The sequence below is a fragment of the Corvus moneduloides genome, chromosome 10 (genome assembly GCF_009650955.1).
Source record: "Corvus moneduloides isolate bCorMon1 chromosome 10, bCorMon1.pri, whole genome shotgun sequence".
Lineage (NCBI taxonomy): Eukaryota > Metazoa > Chordata > Aves > Passeriformes > Corvidae > Corvus > Corvus moneduloides.
In genome coordinates this window covers 14,580,377-14,601,112 of record NC_045485.1, presented here as the reverse complement: position 1 = coordinate 14,601,112, position 20,736 = coordinate 14,580,377, and the positions used below count along the sequence as shown (strand labels likewise).

The 20,736-nt window shown below is 54.2% G+C and overlaps 1 protein-coding gene and 1 long non-coding RNA gene across 2 annotated transcripts in view; one reads left to right on the top strand and one right to left on the bottom strand.

Annotated features, from left to right (window-relative positions):
* Window positions 1-12,717, bottom strand: part of LOC116448937 — a 35,659-nt gene extending 22,942 nt beyond the window's left edge. Inside the window, exon 1 of the long non-coding RNA XR_004242163.1 lies at window positions 11,745-12,717. This is a non-coding gene — a long non-coding RNA (uncharacterized LOC116448937). The remainder of the gene's footprint in view (window positions 1-11,744) is intronic.
* A 5,412-nt stretch (window positions 12,718-18,129) lies between these two features.
* HES1 (hes family bHLH transcription factor 1) lies at window positions 18,130-20,168 on the top strand. The gene is made up of 4 exons (XM_032120142.1): window positions 18,130-18,327; window positions 18,412-18,507; window positions 18,589-18,676; window positions 19,414-20,168. The coding sequence occupies exons 1-4, from the start codon at window positions 18,220-18,222 to the stop codon at window positions 19,896-19,898; spliced, it is 777 nt and encodes a 258-aa protein (XP_031976033.1). The 5' UTR covers window positions 18,130-18,219; the 3' UTR covers window positions 19,899-20,168.
* The last annotated feature ends 568 nt before the right edge of the window (window positions 20,169-20,736 follow it).

Sequence of the window (20,736 nt, the reverse complement as noted above, 5' to 3'; positions counted from 1 at the left end):
AGTCCTGCTGCTCCCATCAGTGGGTCATGCTCTTGGCTTCTCTTTAGAAATGAATCCCTGTCAGAGGGCAGAATATGTGGCTGCTTTGCCCAGCCCCGGGCATGCGTACCAAAAAGCCTCACTTAGGTCCAAACCAACACAACAGCTAAAAGAATGCAACTAAAAGTCCTGTGCATTTTGGATCATCTTTGTCACCTTCTGAGCCATTTGAGTCCTATTTCCAGGTTTTACTCCACGGGTGGAAGTAAGAACTAGCCAAGGTATTAGACAATGATTTTCCTTTCCTCACAAGGCTCCTGTAGGGTGTGCAAGCCACCATGCCCCAGATGCAGCAAGAACGTGGTCACCAGCAGCACCAAAAGGAAGCCACTGAGGCATGACAGGATGATCAGGGAATGTGCCTGGCCAGACCATGGCTCACTGGGAAGATCTCCCCTCCTCCAGCACCTGGGATGTTCACTGAGCTAAGCAAAACCTGTCCTGCATCCCCCTGCATTCCCCTGCATCCTGCCAGCCCTGCAGCCGTGTGCATGCGTGTGCAGGTGCGTCTGCCTGGGCGTGCAGCAAGGTGCTGCCTCCTGCCCGGGCAGTGCCTCTGTGTGGTGTGTGTGTGTGTGTGTGTGCACAGGGAGGCCTGTTTGCATACGAAAGTGGCCGTGTGCTCCGGAGGGCTGTATCATTTATTGTATGATCTTATCTGGCGCGTGCCTCAGCCGCCCTTTCCCACACTCTGCATGCTCTGCTGCCAAGGCCCCGGGCTTAGCCTGTCAGCATTACCCGGGCTCAGCAGGCAGGCAGTAATTCCCTGAATAAAGAAAACATTTTAAGGTTTGACAAGTCCAGCATTTGCATGTCTGTTTTCAGAGAAATAACCATCTCAGGGGATTAAGCCCTTTTTTTTCCCATCCAGCCCAAAGTATGAAAACATTCTTGACATAGTTGCCTGAAAAAAGGATTTCTATAGAGTAAAATACCTTGCGTCCTGCGTGAGTCCAATGATTTGCTTTGGGCGGAAGGGAAAAAAAAACAGAAAAGGAAAAAAAGAAAGAAAAGAGGCGCTCCAGTCCAATAGGTTGTTGGTTTTAAAGTGGGTGAAATGCGCCAGCAAGCACCATGGATCCCAGGCGCTGCACACCCCGGGAAGGATTTGCATCCCTCCCTCACTGCCCACCTCTTTGTGCCGCACCGGCAGTGCCTGTCCACTGGGCTCCCCGTGGGGCTCAGGCCGTGCTGGAGCTCAGCATCAGCATTGCTGCTGAGCTGAATGAATCCCCCCCGCTCAGCAGACCCACAGGGGCAGGCAGCTGCCCGAGGAGGAGGGCCAGGAGCTCCGGGGGGCTCAGCTTGCTTGAGGCATGTCCCAACACAGAGACTTTGTCCGCCCTTGCCGTGCGTGTCCTGGAGAATCGCTTGCCTGCTGCCAGGTCAAGACAGGTGACATGCTGCCACAGGAAAGCACTGGTCCCTGAAGGGTTGGGAGCAGGCTGTGGCAGAGGAGTGTAGCCAGGTTGGCTAAATGCCAATTTTATTTACTTAGAATAAATCGGATTTACAAAGGGCTTGTCACCCTCTGACTCCAAAGAGGAGCTCTCACTTTGCCAAATTCAGCCTCCTCAGGATTTGGCCCTCTGGTGCACTACTGGGGGTACTGGGAGAGACCAGTCTTTGCCCCGGTACTGTCTGGCAGCTCCTGTGCTGGCAGCTGCCTTTGGAGCCCTCAAGCAAGAAGGCGCACGTGGGAATTACACACACATGCCAGCCTCGGGCCCGGGCTGGTGATGAGCATCGTTCACTCCTCTGGGCTCTCCACCACGGTGCTGTTCTGCACACCCGGGATGCTCCCAGCTGTGCTGGCCGCCGGCTCCCATCCCGCCAGGGCTGGTGGTGGAGCCTGGTGCGGCTGTTTGCAATTTGTCAGGGTGCTTTGCCTTCCTCCCCCCACCTCCCCCCGCGAGCACACTGGCTTTCTTCACAGCTAAATGAGGCTTTAAACCAGGGGATAATACAGCTTTAACACGGAGAGGCTTAAAAAGCAAAAGTGAATCATTTCTCAGTTCTCCTTCCCATAATCTCTCCTGGTAACATTAATTATGAGTTTGCGCAGAGTGCCCCAAGGCAAGTGCTGCTTTCCCAGGACAATTAAAGTTACTTAATTATTAAAAACCATGTGTGCTGTTCCTGTGCGTTCCCCAAAGCACCGTGAGGCAGGCAGCCTGCCTCAGCTCACACACTTTCTCAGAGCAGCGATTGAAGCATCTGTGGGAAAGTCTGCTCCTTTGTAATTCCTCCGGCATAATCTCCGCAAATCCCACCCCAGGCCCGCGCCCTGGAGGGCGAGCGATGCCGGCGGCCAGCCCCTGCCCCTGGCCCTCGCGTGCAGGATGGCAGCACTGGGGCAGGTGGCAGGGTGCCAGGCACGGGTGCTGGCCAGGCTGCTCACTACGGGAGGAAGGGACCTTGGGGGGACTGGATTTTGGTGTGGAGCTGTGGAGGATGCTGAGCTCTCTTGCCACTGCTCCAGGGTCACAGCAGGGCTGGCCAGATAGGCAGCAAATGGCTTTGCACAAAAAAAACCTCCCACTTGCCAAAGGCCAGGTGTTGCCCTGACAGATGAGTCCTGCTGTCCCAGTGCCTCCTTCTCCTTGCAGGAGCACCAGGCTGTGCACCCAGCATCTGCCGCCCAGATAGCCGTAACACTTCCCTATCTCTGGAAATGTTCAAGGTCAGGCTGGATGGGGCTTTGAGCAACCTGATCTAGTGGGTAGCATCCCTGCCTGTGGCAGAGAAGTTGGAACTAGATGATCTTCAAGATTCCTTCCAACCCAAACCATTGATTGTATGATCCTATGACATCACCCCAGTGTGCAATGCAGAGACAGGTTCAGCTTCTTTTTCTTCCTGACTCAAGATATTTGTCAATGTGACAGAGGAAAACTTGGTCAATCCTTGCTCATAAAAGTCAGGGAGGGGTGAAGGTGCTGCACAGTGGAGAGAGCAGTAGCAGGCAGGGCAGCATTTCTGGCTGGCAGCTCAAAGCTAGTGCGGCCCATAGAAAACAAAGCACCAGGGCGCAGCTTCCTGCCTGGCCCTTTGCATCTCAGAAAGTGCCTCTGTTTGCTCAGCTCAGCTCAGCCTTATGGTCTGGTATCCTGCTTCCTTCACCCTTTTCCCAGGCCAAGAATTGCCAGCTCACAGTGCAGGAGGAGCCCCAGGCCCTGCTGTGAAGGTGGCAGGTACTGGGGGGAGCAGAGGAGCTCAGGTGTGGGTAAGCTCTGTCTCACCCACTGTTGATGTGTCAGACTGACTCAACATCAGTGGGTGCAGCTTTCCCCACTTAGTGCTTTTGGCTGCTACCACAGCCTGTGGCCGAGGGTTTCACAGCTGGGCAGTGCCTGATGAAGGCAAAGGCGTCCTCCTCCTTGTTTTGGACATATTCTCAACATGATTTCACTGTTCCAGTTTGATGCCAGCTCTCTCTCCACCTCATACTCTGACTCCTGGGACCTTTATGACCTTCCTTCAGCTTTTCCAAGCTTATGTGACCATGACATCTGATCTTTCCTGATCTTTCCTCACCATGCCTCCAGACTCTACTCCCAGGCATCCTTAAGGCCTTTCTTCATATTTCTTTATTTCCCTTATATCCTTTTTGAGAAAAAAATGCTGCACATACTACTCCAAAAGAGGATGTATTTAGTTGTCCTCTCTTCTTTCCCTAATCATATATCATGCTTGCTGTCCTGACTCTCTCCCAGCATCACTGAAGAGGGGGTCAGCATTCTGCATGGCTATTGAGGGCTGCTTGTCTGTGGGTTGTTGCTTTGCCTTTATCAATACTGAATTTCATCTGCCATTTTACCAAGAATACTGTGTACTCCCGCTCAGCAGCCAGCTTTACTTCTGCTATCTGTAAGTCTTTTAATCAGTTGTTTTCCTGTGCAAGGCAACTGTCCCTTCAGTCCATTGGGCAGGAGGAGGTGCCAAGGCAAAAAAAACATTTTGGAAGTGTCACTGCTCCATGACCAGCGCATTGCTCTGCTCCCCACACTTGGTGACCTGGCTGATTTGTGAGGCATGGCTTCCTCCTGCAAGGTGGTGTTGAGTCTCCCCTAAGTGCTGCATTGCCCCAGATCTGTTATAGATCAGTTCTCCCAAACTGAGATCCCCTGAGCCCCTCTGGCTGCGGCTCATGTTTCCTTCCCCACCCTCTGCCCTAGGCTGGCAGGAGCAGCTGGGTAACACCAACCCCAGTTGGGCTGGCATTGCCTCATCTCACACATGTGTGCCACCTGTAGCCCCTTGTTTTGTTGGAAGGTGTCTCCAGCAGGCCCCTCTGTGGGGCAGGCCCCTGGCACAGCCCTGCAGGAAGGGTGACACAGGCACTGCCTGAGCATCTTCAAGCCACCACTCAGCTTTTCTGCTGAGGCTTTGCCTTCCCTAGGTGCTCTGTTCATGCCTCCATCATCCACAACCTGCACCAGCTTGTTGGCTGGTTTCCTGCCCCTAGCATTTATGCAAATTTGTTTATTTTCAGGTTTTAATACCCTAAGCAAGTTCTTCCCCAGACTTGTAAATTCCTTTTATTGTGACTTTACTTTTAACTTGCCAAGGTTTCACATTCACTTTTAAAGGCTGTCTCCACCACTAACTGGTTTGCTTCCCTCCACAATTACTGGGCTGCTTATAGGCCCTTCCTGAGTGACCAAATGTGCTGGAGGCTGCCCAAGCCCCAAGTGCTGCTCAGTGGCAGTGGCAGAACAGGGCAGCTGTCCCCGGGGCGGCCTCCTGCCCCGCAAACACCCGGCCACCCTCTGACTTTTGCCCTTCGTACAGCAGAGGCTCTTTCACCCCCGCCGCATGCCCAAGCACCTTTCCTTCCCTTTGACAAAGCCAAACGCGAAACAAAGATTTTCCCCAGCGCTGCCGGCAGCCGGTTTGACTCCTTGAAGTAATCGCTGTAATTGACCCTTGCAGGCGCTGGGCGCCGAGGGAGCGGGGCCGCTCATCAGGCTGACGGGGTGTGAAAACCAGCAGCTCTCTGGCTGGGCTGGCTCCTGCCCCGCCAGCCTCTGTCGGGCGGCCGGCGAGCCCCACGTCTGTCCTCTTCCCACGGACCCCACTCCCGGTTCAGTGGGGGCTGGATGGGTTCCCGGGCTGCAGCAGGGAGAAAGTGAGCAGTACCCCTGTTCCCACTGGGCATCCCTATGACACGCAGGGAGCGGGGGGGACTGAAGCACCTTTAAAAATAGCCTGCTTTCACCCAAAATCTGCCAAGTTTGGGTCAGCAACTCTGGAGCCCCAGGATGTGGGGACAGGCCCAGCTCGGTGCTGAGGCTCTGCACTACCAGCAGCATCAGAGCGTGGGGTGGCATCTCTGTACACCATCACTTCAGTGCACCCGCACCCAAGTCCAGGGTCGCTGCCATTCACTGTCCTGCATCTGGAGCAGCTTTTCCTTAGGCAAAGGACATCTTCAAGGCATAGAGCTGATGTCAGAGGTGAGAAGCACGACACATACCCAGTGATAACCCCATGGGGCTGGCTGCTCCTGACCTCTGCCTCCAGTGCCTCCTCCTCCAGCTCATGGCAAGGAGCAGGCTTGTGCTCCTCTGTGAGCAGTGGAGACACAGTGCAAGGGATGCCTGTTCCTGCCAGTCCATGCTGGCTCATCCCTCTCATGTGTGGCTCATGTTTCAACAAGCAATGAGGTTATTTTCTGACTGTGACTGCTCTGGCTGGGAGTTGCTCTGGACCCCCTTGGTCCCAGTGATCATTTCAGTCCCGTTTGTCTTGCCAGCAGTTTTGCCATTCTCTTCTAATGTTTTCTTCCTCTGACTCAGCCATACACATGTAGCAAGCATGTTGTCAAACAACCACCAATGCCAGGACACTGGGCAGGAGCTCCTGGCCCCACACCGGCCTCCACATCTCACTTTCCTGTCTGGGGAAACACATTTTGCAAGCAAATGCTCCCTTTTTGTGTCCAAGTCACTGGTGAAAGGAGAGTATAGCCACCAGCATCCTCTTCCAACCCTCCAAGCACAACTGGTTGCCATCCTTGCTCCTGCCCCTCCCTGTGCTGCAGCTTCTTGGTGAATTCTCACACCACCTTTTCAAGGAGTATCTTCCTACAGTGCACCAGTGCTGCCATGCATCACAGCAGGCAGCAATCAGCTAGCATTGCCAGGTCTAAAAACGGTGTCTTAAAAAAACAGATCTGGATAAACAAGACATAACCCACCAATCCCTGTCCACCCTTCAAGCTTATTTTCCATTTACATCTCCTTTCACTACCTTTCTTCCAACAGGCATTGAATGTGTTGCATGTGAGAGAGAGTAATTTAAAGGACTGGCACACTGTGGGCTGGGATTTGATGGGATTATGGCTTCCTCCCTTCCTGTTTCTCCCAGAGACACAATATTTAGGATCTCTGGCTGTGGTGTGACTGTGGGAAGGCTGTGGGAGGAAGGCTTCAGGTGGGACCTGCCTCTTCTGACCTGTGAGTGCATCTCCTCCCAGGAGAACATTAGTTAGTGGGGCCAGCCTCGGAACTGGTGCTTGCTTTCCCCTGCTGCTTGAAGCTTCTGCTCATGGTTGTTAGCCTTGTGCAGGTGTCCAAGACAGAGCTTATAGACCTTGGCAAATCCCTGTGTCCCAGATTCCAGTGCTAGCAGCTGCCAGCTGCAGTGCCATGTTTGCCACCCAGCGTCCCAAGGCAGATGTGTGTTCTCTTCCCCTGGCTGCCAGCTGCCAGGGGGAGCCTGTCGTGCACCAAGCATGTCAGCCAGTCCTCTGCTGTCACCCTGGGACAGATCTGCCCTCCCTGTTCTCCAGAGGCCGTTTGCTTTACAATCTGTGAACATCAGGAAGAAATGAAATAGCAGTGGAGAATTCCCTTCAGCAAAGCTTTGATGGTGAAAAATGTGCTGTTGGGTTGTCTGTTTCGTGGAATTCAGGAAAAAAAAAAAAAAAAAAGGAAAAGAAGGAGGAAGGAAAGAGAGAAACCATCTGCTATTTTCAGAAGTCCTTCACCCACACATTCAATCGCTGCTTCCCAGAAAGGCTTTTTCTCCTCTCCCCTCCACTGCGGTGCAATCAGATAGTCCCCAAACTGCCCCTGGGTTAATTGGAACCAGAAGCCGCTGTCACTTCCAAGTGTTATGAGCACAGGGACCACAAGGAGCTCAGGTGTTTTAGAAAGGCTGATGTCAGAAGGGGCTGTGATGAAAAGTTTGCTGACAGCCTGCGAGGCGATGCCGCGGGAATGGCTGCAGGCAGGGGCTCAGCCCCTCTGTGGGTACCAGCTCTGCTCCATCAGCCGCACACTGGATGTGACCAGGGCCACCCTGTGCCTCTGGCTAACCCACAACAGACATGGCAAGGCAGGACACCAGCTCAGGGACTTTGCTCTGTCTGTCTTGCGCCCTCACTCCCATGCTGCCATTTTTAGGGCAAAAATAGTTAGATTTTTGTAAAGAAAAAAGACCAGAGTGAAAAAGGCTCTGGAGCTGTTCCTGACAGGGGACAGCCGGTGACAGTGTGTGCTCAGCCTCCCTCCAAAGTGCAAGTGGCTAATCTTGTCTCAATAAAACCAGCATCATGTCAGGGTAATCAGCAGATGTCAACACTTTAATGACACTGGCAGAGACCCAGCAAGGTCCGGGGGTTATCTTGGCTGCATCATATTCCCACGGGAAAGGTAGATAGCAAGCTCCCTCCCTCAGGTACCCACCCGATGGCTGTCAGGCACGGCGGGGCAGGCACAGCACTGCCGGCGCCTCTGCTGCAGCTCCCACTGGGCTGCTCATGCTCTGCTGCCTGCAGCCAGCCCTCCTGGGCAACCTGCCTGTCTGCACTGGGAGGGGACAGGGTGAGACGGCACGGGATGGGATGGGACGGGATGGGATGGGATGCCTCGCTCACCAGTGGACAGCATAAATCTCAGCCTCCCAGGTGGAGCAGCTCTGTAAACCACAGCGGCTTCAGCACCAGGTTTATGCGCTTACTTTTACAGCAGGCAAATTGACAGATTAGGCTGTGTACACAGATTGTGTAAACTGCTGTCGGGTGCTGCCCTGTGCCCCTCGGCGGGTGTCAGCGGGTGCCCAGTCCTCCCTGTGGGAACAAGAGGGAAACAGGGGAGACCTGCCAGCAACGCAGCCCGGGGTGAGCCTGGTGTGCTCCCACATCCCCTGTTCCCTCAGCTTCCAGAGCAGGCCTGGAGGAAAGCGGGGGGGGGGGGGGGGGGCATTGATTTAAGATGTGAGAAGGTCAGAAGTTTTCTCAAGCAGAGTTGCTATCACAACACTGAACACTTCATCCCCCTTTTTATCTGCCCCAGTATTTATTGTCCATGAGCAAATACTTGTGTTTTTATAAATTCCTTTAGAGTGAATCAACCTTCTCCTGTTTAAGCCAGCAAAGACCACATCAAACAGTATCACTCCATCTAGAATTAATCATTAATTTGAAGAATTTGACAATATTTTGCCAGCATTATTTCTTCCTCTCCCCAATTAATAAAGGTTAAGCCTCAATACTGGCACTTTTGCAGGACACTTGCTACAGAGTGGTGTCACTGGGAGCTCACAGTCCCTAACCCGCTGTGGGCAGCAAGGAGAGAGAGATGCAAGTCTGCACCAGGCTTTCAGGCAGGTGGAAGTGGCCTCACTGCTGCCTACACATAGTGCGGAGAAAGCAGCTGAGCACCTCGGGATGCTCCATGCCACACCTGGGCAGCCTACCTACATAGGGGTTGGTGTCAGAAATCTTTTCACTTGGAAAGTGCAGAAAGGTTGATCTTGTCTATAGGATTGTAGGAGGAGATGAAGACTTCCTTTGCCTGCTCTCACTGCAGCCTCTGTGAGCACAACTTCAGATCATGCCAATAACTGATGTCAGATGAATGCATGTGGCTTCTATTCACTTGAGACAGAACCCACCCTTTAAATACCACATTTTGTACTTTGGTTTTTGTTTAAGTCTCAGGCATGTGTTTTGCTAGGACACTGCATTTCATTTAAAAATTAGTTTTGACAAGACCTTATGGTTCATGAATTCCTGCACACCAAGTCCTGCAACATGTGTCCCAGTTCTGCTGGTCTCTTCAGAGGCACCAAATTGGGGTGGTTTTGCTTCCTGCTCACAAATAAGCCATGAAACAACCTTGATTTTCCCATGTCTTCGTAACAGGGCATTTTCCTGAGACTTTTCTGCCATTCTATTGCAGTCTTTGGATGGTTTGCAATGCAGCTTGCTTGGATGCTCTGCTAGAGAGCATGGCTGGTTGGTAAGTCCTGTGGCATTGGTTCTTGCATTCAAATGGATGGGTAAAATGTATAAACACACAATGGCACATGATGAAGGCAGAAGACAGCCTGCTAAACACAAATAACACACAGGAGAAGGACAGATCAGGTCCTTCACATGGTAAGCTCGCCATACTGACACCACTCAGGCAGGCTGAAGGAGCTCTGGGTCCCTGGCATTTCATGAGCACATTTGGCTTTGAATCTGGTACTAAAGGAAGATAAACAGGAGCAGGCTTGGGACCTTTTGGCATAGTTTTCACATTGTAACACTTCACAAGCTGTTCTCCAGGTGCCTACAGAAGACCCTCCTAATCCACAGGTGTCTTCAGCTCTGAGAAAGCAGGGACAAGCTCCTGGGCATGCAGCACAAGCTGTCTCTCCTAGCTCTTTCCTTGGTCTCTCCTGTCTGTGGCATCCAGGGTGTTTATATCAGAGGGGACAGGGAAGCCACCATCATGTACTGCACTCCTGGCTGCAGCTTGTGCTACTCAAGAGTGCGATGAAGATGGTGCTGGGCAAGGCAGAAGAGCTATTTTTTTATCTCTCCAGCAGCAAGATTGCAGAGGCTGGATGACCTGTCATAAAGCCAGGGGCAAGGGTTGCTTCTTGTCTTGGAGCCAGTCACCTGCCAAACACTCCCCAGATTTACACCAGAAGAACCCTCTTTTATTGTGGTGCAGCAGCAGAGAGAGCAGAGCAAAGCGCTCTGTAACAAGGGGCTGGGCCACCACAGCATCCCTGCAGGGAGCATCCCTGCCCACTCTGGCTGCTGGCATTTCTCCACCAGGTTTATCACTGTATCAGCCATGTGAATACACCTTTTTTATGGCATGAGCCTTTCAGTGGACTTTTTGAAAGACAATGATGGGCCTTTGAAGGTTTGGCCGATCCTGTTTCCTGTATGCTCCTGAGCCTTGTATACATTTAAATTTGACTTGTTAACTTTATAAGGTACTTCAGACTTGTATTGTACTGAAATTGGCTGGGATCTCAGTATCTCCCTTATTCCCACGTACTTTATTCTTAGAAATGCTTTGTAGTCATGTTATTGCTGTTCGGAGGTTAGGCTTTAACAGCCTCCAATAAAGATACGGGCCTGCAAAAGGGCACCAGTAGCCCAAGATTATTCAATATCAGCAACTGAAGCACAGGTGCCTTCTGTTTGCAGGGCCTCTTATTCTGGGCAGCAGCCGGCCCCAGCTCCAGCAGCATGCAGCAGGCAGGGCTCCTCACTCCCTGGAGAACAGGACGCAATCCTGCACAGATTCCTGCAGCCTCTCGCAGTGCAAGCAGCAGCCACCGGGCACACGTGGCCAGCAGCAGGCTACAAAACCCCTCTTTGCTGTGTTTATTTGCTGCTGCTTCTGCTTGCATCCTCACACTGGGCCCAGGCCTCACCAGCGCCCAGGCAGCAGCACTAATGCCTCCCTTTCATCACCCATACTCCCAGCTCACCTCTTCAGGTACTCCCCACGCTTTTCACAACCCCACAGCCATCCTGCCATCACTTAGCACTGATGTGAAGCCTCCCAGCCTACTGTAGATGTTCCCCCATTTTTGACTCTATATTCTCTCTTTGCATTTTGTAATATTAAAAACTTACACCTGCATAAACCTAGGTTTGCTGCTCTTCTCTCTGTGTCACTCCTGGGGGATTCCTGCCTTCCCCTGTGTTCCCAGGCAGCCTGGGCACATTTCTGAGGCAGCCAATGACAACACTGCCCTTCATTGCATGGAAGGAAGGACAAGGACCTTGAAATCTCATTTCAGGATATTTCATCATGTGAGAATAAATGTCATTTCATACGACATTCCAGATTACTTATCAAATAATGATCTGTCTCTTAATGTCTAGACTTCTGGAATCTGTGCAAATTAAATGTTGTACTTAAAAATGTATTTATTCATTGCAGTTAGCAATTAACACATGATTTAAGCAATTGAGCTGTAAATTATCCCCTTGTTTATAAAACAACAACATCCTCTGAAGGATAATATTTTCTATTAAAACAATTAGTAACACATCAATTCTTTACTAGCTTGCAAGAGATCTCATATTAGCCCATATGAGGATGATTCTCCAGCATGATCTCTGGCACCAGGGCATGCACACAGCTCTGGACCAGCACATGTGCAGCCGTGCACAACCAAAGCAAATGGAAAATGCACAGGAGTTTTCCAAAAATCCCACCCCTTGCTAACACCTGTCAATGGCCAAAGGGCTAATGGAGAGTTTTGGCTCCACATCAGCAAGCAGAAAAAGAAAAATAAGGGAGAAACCACTCCATTCTAGCACACACCCTGCGCTGCTGTCAAAGTGTGCTAATTGAGGATTTCAAATCCCCTCCTCCCACTGACTGCCCTGGGCAGAAAAACAAACAGAAATCCACCGTCCTTGTGTCCCCCTGGCACGCCGCCCCGGATCACCTCACCTGCTGCCAAGGCTGAACTCTGGTGCAATTCAGGTGGCTCCCCAGGACTGCCGCGGGCAGGAGGCAGGGCAGGATCTGGCTCCACGGATCCTCCTGGCCACGCACCTTAGAACCATGCCCTGCTGCCCTACCCACGTGTGTGAAGCCATGTGTCTGCATGAGGTCGCTAATCCAAATAACATGTGATCATTCTGATACTCTTGATATAGCTAAAGGACTAATTTGAGCTCTGTTGTCACCTTGAATAATGAATATTGCTTTTAGGAATACAGGATTCAAATTATGTATACATTTCAATATTAGCAAGATAAGCGAATTCTCTCCATAATGCTGTGAAACTTAAACAAAACTGAAGACACCAGGGAGATCAGGCACCAAGTGCAAATGATTCATTGTACCCTAGATTTATCAGAGTCCATCTACTTACACGTCGAGAAAGATGCTGGCTCTGCAAAGGCTCTGTTCTGCAGCAAGAAAGCACTGCACCATTAAGTATCCTGTGTTTTCTTGAATAAATGGACACAGGAATAATGGAAATGGGAGGGCTGGCAAGCTGTGACCAATCCCATCTGTCAAGGGGAAATGCCTGGTGTTCCAAGGGCTCTGGGACCAGGTCAGACCAGGCAGGCTGAGACCTCTGTCCCCACCCTTGGTGGCACACAGCCCCTGGCCTGCCCATCCTGCCCACACTGCCTTCAGCAGAGCCTCCCAGCGTGAGGCAGAGCTGCCTGTCACAGCACCTCCAAAAGGTTCCAGATATTTTCTTGCTGCATCATCGCGGTTGCCAGGGTTTTGAGGATAACATGAAGTTTACACAACACGCTTCCTGCTGCCAGTTCGTGGCATGAAGAGAAGAGATGGTGGTCAGCTGGTAAATTTAGCAGAAAGCGCAATGGTAGTGATCAGTCCAGGCTGCTTTCTTGGACTGATTAATACCAAGGAGAAGGAACCGTGTTGGAAAATATGATTGATCACTCTGCAGAGGAGCACAGACACTGTGGCCAAGGGCCGGCCCTGTGGGATTCATGAGTCTGCAGTCGGTGAAGGTTGAGTCTGCAGTCGGTGAAGGTTGAGTCCCCAGGGAGCCACATGCCAAGGCTCCCACGTGCCCTTGGCTGCAGGCACCAGGAGGGCCAGGGGAAGAGGGCAGAGGAGGCACAGAAAAGGGCTTGTGTGCTGGGAATTTGAGGGCAGGCTGACGCACCCAGCCGCAGGCTCCCTGTGCTGAGGACAGCTGGCGAGACTCCCACCTCGCCACGCTCCCACCCACGTCTTCCCACCCCCTGGCTGTCCCGAGCCAGCTGTGCACAGCTGGGCTGCAAACCGCACTGCTGGTCTGATCTGACTTAAAAGCCGTGTTCTGGAAAAGCCTGCGGGGCTTCCTGCAGCCACAGCATGTCAGGGACCACAGACGGCTCAGCACACCAGTGCTGCAGCAACACGGCTGGAGACTGGACTCAGGATGTGGAGCTGATGCTCCACCTTCATCTAGCTCTCAAGAGGGTTCCTTCTGCTCAGTGTTTGGGACAGGGACATCTTCTGTGCCAGTGAGCCCTCGTGCCTTCTCCAGCTCCACCACTGCCAAACTCACAGTATTTTCTGCTTCATAGCTTGCAGTCTTTCCATTCCCTGCAAGCACGCAAGCACCACGGCTCCAGCACAGAGACCAGCAGCCTCAGGCAGCAACACAAGTGGGATCTTAATAAATAAATAACTCAGCTCTCACTGCCAACACCTCCCACCACAGAGGGAGAGAACAAGAGCCGAGATGCTCCTTCTCCCCTCTGGAGCATGGCAGTGACTGCGCATTTATTTCTGGTTCTCAGAGGGCTGCAGGCTCAGCTGTCTGTCCCTGTGCCTGGAGCTCCTATATCTTGCCAAGGATACTGGCTGTTGTACTGGAGTGGGACTGCCCTGTCATGGTCAGCGGACTGCAAATCAGTGGTCCGGTGAACTCTGGGCATGTCACATGAAAAGAGCATCTCTAAAAGAAGGATATAAGGCAGCTCGCAGCCTCTGGCTGGTAGTGGCAGTGCCAGATACAGGTCCAAGCCCCACAAGCAATTTAGGGATGTTCCCAGAGCTTGTTCCCAGCTGCAATGCCTGCCAACACCCAGCTTTGGCTGCCAGCAGAGGACCAGGCTGGAGCTGGGGCTCTGGAAAGGCATGCAGGGGAAACCTGGGGCTGCACCATCTCATGCCCATGAGCGCATGTGGCTGCTCTAGCCAAATCAGCAACCTCTGAAGTAACGCCATGAGTATCAGGAAGGGAATTCCCATCCACATGGGTGATATTTCACAGCTGCCAAAATGCCCTCCCTGCCGGCTCCCCAGCAGCATTTCCTTGGTTCAGCAGGATAGGAGCCTGCCAAGAGGAATCAGCTTAGCAAGAGATCCAGGTATCCTGGCTCTTGTCCCAGAGCCTTTTTCAGCACAGAGCTGTGCTACAGCCTGGGATGGGATGGGCTGGGGAGGTGAAAATGGTTCTTCACTGTCTGTCCTTAGTGACTCTCGAGTTTCTCAGACTGGCACTTTGCTACTCAAGCAAAGCATTGGCCTTTTCATCCCACAGTTTCCTGCACCATTCCCAGGGATGCCTCCCTGGTTGTGGGGGAACAGAACGAAGGGAACCAGTTCCTGGAGGCCAGGATGCTCCCTCCACACAAGGGGGTGTCACTGCAGAATGGCCAGAGCTGCCCCACACACACCCAGCCTGACTCACACAGGGAGGAGTAAAATGAATAAACACTTCAGCCTCTCCTCTACAGTGGCAGCCAGGGAACAGCTGAAAGAGCCCAGATCCTGGGGAGCAGCTGCCACACAAGCACCCCGAGGCCCATCTGACAGAGCTGGGACCTCGGGTCTCAGCAGGTCTTTGGCAAATGGGTCCCCAGTGGAACAAGAGGGCAGGACCTGCCACAAAACCAGGCTGCTGCCTTAAAATGAGCTACTCCTGCCATCGAGGGGGCCAGGCAGTGACACAGCCGCACAAAAGCTGCCCTCTTTACCACAAATGCCTGGTGTGTAGGGAAGCAACGTCCATGAAGGCTTTGCTTCATCTAGGGGGCTTTGTCAGGAAGTCAGTTTGAAAGTGACCTTGTTCCAAAGACCTGGCAAACGTTTATAGAGGGGAAATAAATCCTGAAACCTGCGCCCAAAGCTTCTTAGATCACCCCTCCCGGGGGAGCCGGTTGGGTATGGATTGCACAACAGCTTCTGGGACGGGAACTACGAGCAGAGGCATGTGTGCAGGGCTGTCCAGAGGAGACACCTGTGCCAGGGACATGTCCCTGAGACGCAGCACTTGTTTTCCACCCTTCAGGGTGGTGACAACTCTGAGCTGTGGCCAGGCTAGGTTTTCAGCCTGTGACCCAAAGAGGAAAGGCTTGGTGTGCCATTCCTGGGATCCAGCTTGCAACCCAGTTCTTACAAGCAACTTGGTTTCTATTTTCTGTATTTCCTAGGATCTTTCAAGCTTTGGATATTAAAACACTTGGATCGCTAGAAGCACATTTTGCTCATCTTGGCTGCTTCCTAAAGGACCATAGAGCAGGCACGGCCAACCCTGCCACCTCCTCACCTCCTGCATGCTACACCCAGCAGCATCATCCTATTTTATTCCTTCCCACCCCTGGGCCTGTGCCCAGGACTAGTCTAAATTTTCTTGCCAACACATTTTTCCTCCAAGATGTTCTGCCAGTCAGTAAAGCCCTAATGCGTCATCTAAAGGTTCTTCCCAAATCTGTTTTGGACAATTCCCAATTTGTAATCCAAGACGACTGCTGGAGCAATGCAAAAAAACATTTTGAGAGGACTGTGGGACAAGGGACATCCCAGTCCCTGGGACAGTCCTTTATCTCAGGGTTTCACCTCCCCCTTGCCACCTCTTTCACAAGAGAAGGCAGGGCTTGGAGATGCCCAGAGGATATGTTCCAGATCCTCTCATTAGTTACAAACCCCTTCACTACCTCCTTCCAGCCTAAACCTGGCCTCAGCCATTTCATTTCCAGAGACATCCTTCCATGCAAATCCTCCCCTTCCTCTCCTGATCCCTGGGGAATTCACAAGTATATGTGCTTCTGCTTGGAGATCACAACCCTTGCACATGAAGGCATTTCACAGCAGCAGGCAGGCGGAGCAGGAGATGTGGAGCAGGGACACACCAGCGTCGCTGCCTCCCACTGCCCCGTGCAGCACTCGCTGACGGATCCAAGAAGCCTCCACCGAAGCAGACGCTTTTAGAGGCCCAGTCCCCACAGCCCGGCTCCTCACACACCCCAGAAGCGAAAGGCACCCGGCAGGCTCTGCAGTGGCCAGGGGCTGAGCTGCAGCGAGGTGGGAGCGCAGCAAGGGGAGTTGCTGCCAGGCAGTTCCCAGGTCCCCGGTGTGGGCGAGAGCTGGCAACCCCTAATGACAGCCTGTTCTTGCTGCCTGCCCCGCTCGTTCCACAGAGACACCGACCTGTTGCCGGCAATTACAGGCGGTTTGCAGCTCCTCGGCTACCACAAACATAGACATAATTGCAGCCTGTTCTCACTCCGGCCGGGAGGGACCGGGCTGCCCAGCGCTGCATTTCCTCAGCCCTTTGCAAACCCCTGCAGAAGGGAGAGCACCAGCTCAGTAATTGTCATAACTTTCTTCCCCACCAATATATGCAAATATCAGCACAAGAAGAAATAGTGATCCAGTGGAGAACTTTTTAAGCTCTCCAAAAACATACTGCAGTTTTGTGCTAATCTGTGTCTCCAATTTCCCCACGAAGATGACTGTGAAAGTGCTTTTCGGCACTGACTTCCCAGTGCAGTCTCGGTCTTTTCCTCACTCAAGTTTGTCCAGCTGCCTATATGATTGAAACTTACGTCAAATAGTGTTCATCTGAAGTTAAACCTTACACGCTGAGGGCTGCCTTTTTTTTTTTTTTTAAATCAAAAGACTTGTGGCTCCATTAAGGAGCTAAAAGAAAGCCTTGATTCGTACTTTTCTGCAGTTTTAAATATGACACCCTCCCTTTTATTTATTTTCCTTTTTTTAAACTCTGAAGGCTCAGCAGGCAAGCCTCTGCAGGGACGAGGGCTTTGCACCGGTGAGATCTGCAAACATCTCTCTTCTTTCTTGAACTTTATTTTTCTCACGGTCTCTGAAAAGGCAAGATCGGGTGATACGTGTGGGATTGGCCCTGTACAGGTGCAGATCAGGTACAAGAGGAGGTGGAAAAACATTACTGTGTATACTCAAAAAAAAAAAAGTGAGAGAGACAGAGACAGAGAGAAAGAGCAAGTGAGCACATTTTTGAATAGGCCAGGTCTAGTTCTTGGCAGGATGACTCAGGCCTAGCTGGCAGACTATGGGAATACGAGTGTGAGAAAGTCAGTCAAGCGGAGGGGAGAAAAAAAGGATTCAAGTCCCCAGGCAAAATACTTTTTTTTTTTTTTTTTTTTTTTTTTTTAAAGTAACCCACAAACTGTCCAAACCAGCCGGAGGTGGCAGCAGGGCGGCTGGGCCAGGGCCGAGGGACAGGCACCTCCCTCCCTGCGGTTCTGCCTGCTGTGCCCCGCGATGTCAGCGCACGCACCACCGCATCTGTGCCCGCGCCGCCAGCCCGGCGTGCGAGCCGGGGAGCAGAACCCACGGGGGCCACTGCCCCCGGCCCTGCGTGTGCCACCGCGCACCTGCCCCGTGCCCCGCGCTCCTCCGGGCACCGGCCCTGCCCAGCTCCGGCCACACTTGCGGGGGGCAAGGGCAGCACCACGTGGCATTGCCCGGGCGGGCGTGGAGAGAGCTGGGCGACCGGGGGGAGACCCGGTCTGCTGTGAGGAGACCGGGGTTGCCTTGGGGAGATCCGGGCGACCGCGGCAATGCTGCGGGCACCGTGGGAGGACGCAGCCACCGCGGCGCGCCCCGCGGTTCGCCGCAGCCCCCGCACACAGTAGCTCTGCTCCGGCCACCACAGCTAGGCCCGGCCCGCCGCGACCCGCCCATCACCCCGGAGGGCCGCGGCCCCCCACAGCGCAGCCCGCCCCGAGGCCGGCAGTCCCCGAGGGGAGCGGGCGGGGCCGCGCCTGCCACGGGCGCCAATTAACCCGGTAATTAGCGCGGCGCTCCCCGCGCCACCGCCCCCCCCGCCGCGGGCGGTGCCCAAGGGGTTAAACCGCGGCCGCCCGCCCCGCGCCATTGGCCGGCGGCCGCCGCGCGGCGCGCAGCCAATGGGCGGGCGCCGTCCACGAGCGGGGCCGCGTGCGGGCGGCGCCCATTGGCTGGGCGCGAGTGTGGGAACGGCGGCGGGGGACGTTTCACACGAGCCGCGCGCGTGCGGCGCGCGCTATATAAGTAGGGGCGGCCAAGGGCGCGCGGCACCCGCGCCCCGCCGGCCCCGCCGCCGCCCGCCCTGAGCGCTCCTGCACGGCCCGGCCCGGCCCGGCCCCCTCCCTCCCTCCCTCCCTACCGCCGCCGCGGCGCCTCTTCCCGGCGGCGCACGATGCCGGCCGACCTGATGGAGAAGAGCAGCGCCTCGCCGGTGGCCGCCACCCCTGCCAGCGTCAATGCGACACCCGACAAGCCGAAGACGGCGGCGGAGCACCGCAAGGTAAGGTCGGCCGGGACGGCACGGGACGGAACGGGCAGCGCCGTGCGGAGCCGCGCCGGTCGCTGACCGCTGCCTCTCTTGCAGTCTTCCAAGCCCATTATGGAGAAGCGGCGGCGGGCGCGCATCAATGAGAGCCTGGGGCAGCTGAAGACGCTCATCCTGGACGCGCTGAAGAAGGATGTAAGCGCAGGGGGGCCGGGGCGGGGGGTGTGGGGGCAAACGGCGCTGCCGTGCCGGTCTGAGCCCCGCCTGTTCCCGCAGAGCTCCCGGCACTCCAAGCTGGAGAAGGCCGACATCCTGGAGATGACCGTCAAGCACCTGCGGAGCCTCCAGCGAGCCCAGATGACTGGTGAGTCCTGGGGGAGAACCGGAGAGAGGGAGCCTGCGCCCCGGGGGCTGGGGACATCACACACTCTGCCTGTATGCTCGGTAGAGAGGGTAGCAGGAGCACCAGGCTCTGCACCTGCATCCCCGGGGAGTGAAGGATGGAGGATACTGTGTTCTGTACCTGTATTCCTGGTGCCAGCAGCCCGTGGCTCTGCACCTGTATCCTGTGTACTGGAGAGTTATGGGGGACTCAGTGCTCCATCTCTCCTACTGGGGGGTGCTGAGGGGCATCATGCTCTGTGTTTGTATCCCCAATAAGGAGATGCTGGGAGGTCACTGTGTTCTTTCTGCATCCCTGGTACTGGAGGGCACTGGGAGGGCTGCAGCTCCATCTTGAGTTCCATGTACTAGCAGAGCTGTGCTCCCCACATGGATCTGTTTTGGGGGTGTGAGAGGCACAAGAGCCACTGGGGGGACTGTGTTCCCAACCTGGGTCCCCAGTATATGGGACATAGGGAGATTCTTAGGAATTGTCTGTTCCCCACCTGGGTCCCTGGTGCTGGTGGACTTGATAGCAGAGGAGCTGTGCTCACCATCCAAATTCTTGGCACCTGGGAACACAAGATATACTGCCAGAGGGGCTTCTTTCCCTGCCTGGATTCCTGCCTCAGAGGGACTGTAAGATGCAGTGCTGGTGGGCTGTGCACCCCTGTTCCCTGTGGAGCCTACTGACTGCCGTGTGCCTCTCTCCACCCACAGCTGCCCTGAGCACAGACCCCACAGTACTGGGCAAGTACCGAGCTGGCTTCAGCGAGTGCATGAACGAGGTGACGCGATTTCTCTCCACCTGCGAGGGCGTCAACACTGAGGTGCGCACCCGGCTCCTGGGCCACCTGGCCAGCTGCATGACCCAGATCAACACCATGAACTACCCTGCGCCCCCCCCACCGCCCCCGCTGCCACCAGCTGCAGCCTTTGGGCCACCCCTGGTTCCTCCAGGCAGTGGTGCGGGGCCGCTCCCGGGCATGCCCTGTAAGCCGGGTGCTGATGCAGCCAAGGTGTACGGTGGCTTCCAGCTGCTGCCGGCCTCCGATGGGCAGTTTGCCTTCCTCATCCCCAGCACTGCCTTTGCTCCTGGTGGAGCTGTGCTGCCTCTGTATGGTGGCCCACCCACAGCTGCCACTGCCGCCTCGCCGCCAGGCCCGCCACCCGGCACAGCCGACTCAGTCTGGAGACCCTGGTGAGGGTGGCGGGCACCGGACTGGACTTGGCACTGCACCCCGTGCTGCTGGCACGGCTGTACATAGATTATATGTTCATATTGGATTGTGCCTTTGTACCATAGCACTCCCTTGACAGTGTTTCGTGTTTTACACGAGATCTTTTTTTCTTCCTTTCTTACCCTTCCTTATGTGACACCAAAGATTGGGGGTTTGTTTTTTGGTTGGGATTTTTTTTTTTGAATGCTCTTAAAATAAAAGTTTCCCTTCCATTTTGGAAGGCCTTTGGAGAAAGTTGGAGCTCTGGCATGTGTGCATAAGAGGGAGCCCAGTTCCTGGCTGCCTGTGGACCTTGCTGCTCCAGGGCTGCCTTGTCCTGCTCGCCAGGCTGGAGCTGTCACTCAGACCCTCTGTCCCCTCTGTCTTGTGAAATCACCTGGCCCCTCTCCCTGCCCTGGGGCAGATGTAATTACTGCTTCTTTGGCAGCAGCTCAATTTATCAGACTTGTTAAAAGGAGGTTGTATTTGTAGAGTTGGTGAATGTACTGTGGGAGGTACCTCTGCTCTGTTCTGGCACCTCGGGCTGATGGAGTTGGTGTAGCCGTGGTAAAGCGAGACATTGAGCTGCCTGGGTGAGCCTCCTGCCCTGGACCTGGAGGAGCCTGCTTCCCAGGCTGTAGTGTAAATTGCGAGTGACTCCAGCCAGTTGATTGAGAGAGCCGTGCCTGCCAGCTTCTCGTGTTACAAAAGCAGTGGCTCTCTGCAGGACAAGCCTGACACGAGTGCTCCCGTCTCCTGGCTGACGGGCTGCAGCAGGCACTAGGCACTACCTCCACCTGGACTTAAAAGCATAGAGCTGTTC

Excerpts from the sequence above, each read along its gene's own strand:
- HES1 (XM_032120142.1), top strand. The coding sequence starts at position 18,220 with ATGCCGGCCGACCTGATGGAGAAGAGCAGCGCCTCGCCGGTGGCCGCC. Across the intron at positions 18,328-18,411 it reads CGGCGGCGGAGCACCGCAAG|TCTTCCAAGCCCATTATGGA; the intron begins GTAAGGTCGGCC and ends CCTCTCTTGCAG. Across the intron at positions 18,508-18,588 it reads TGGACGCGCTGAAGAAGGAT|AGCTCCCGGCACTCCAAGCT; the intron begins GTAAGCGCAGGG and ends CTGTTCCCGCAG.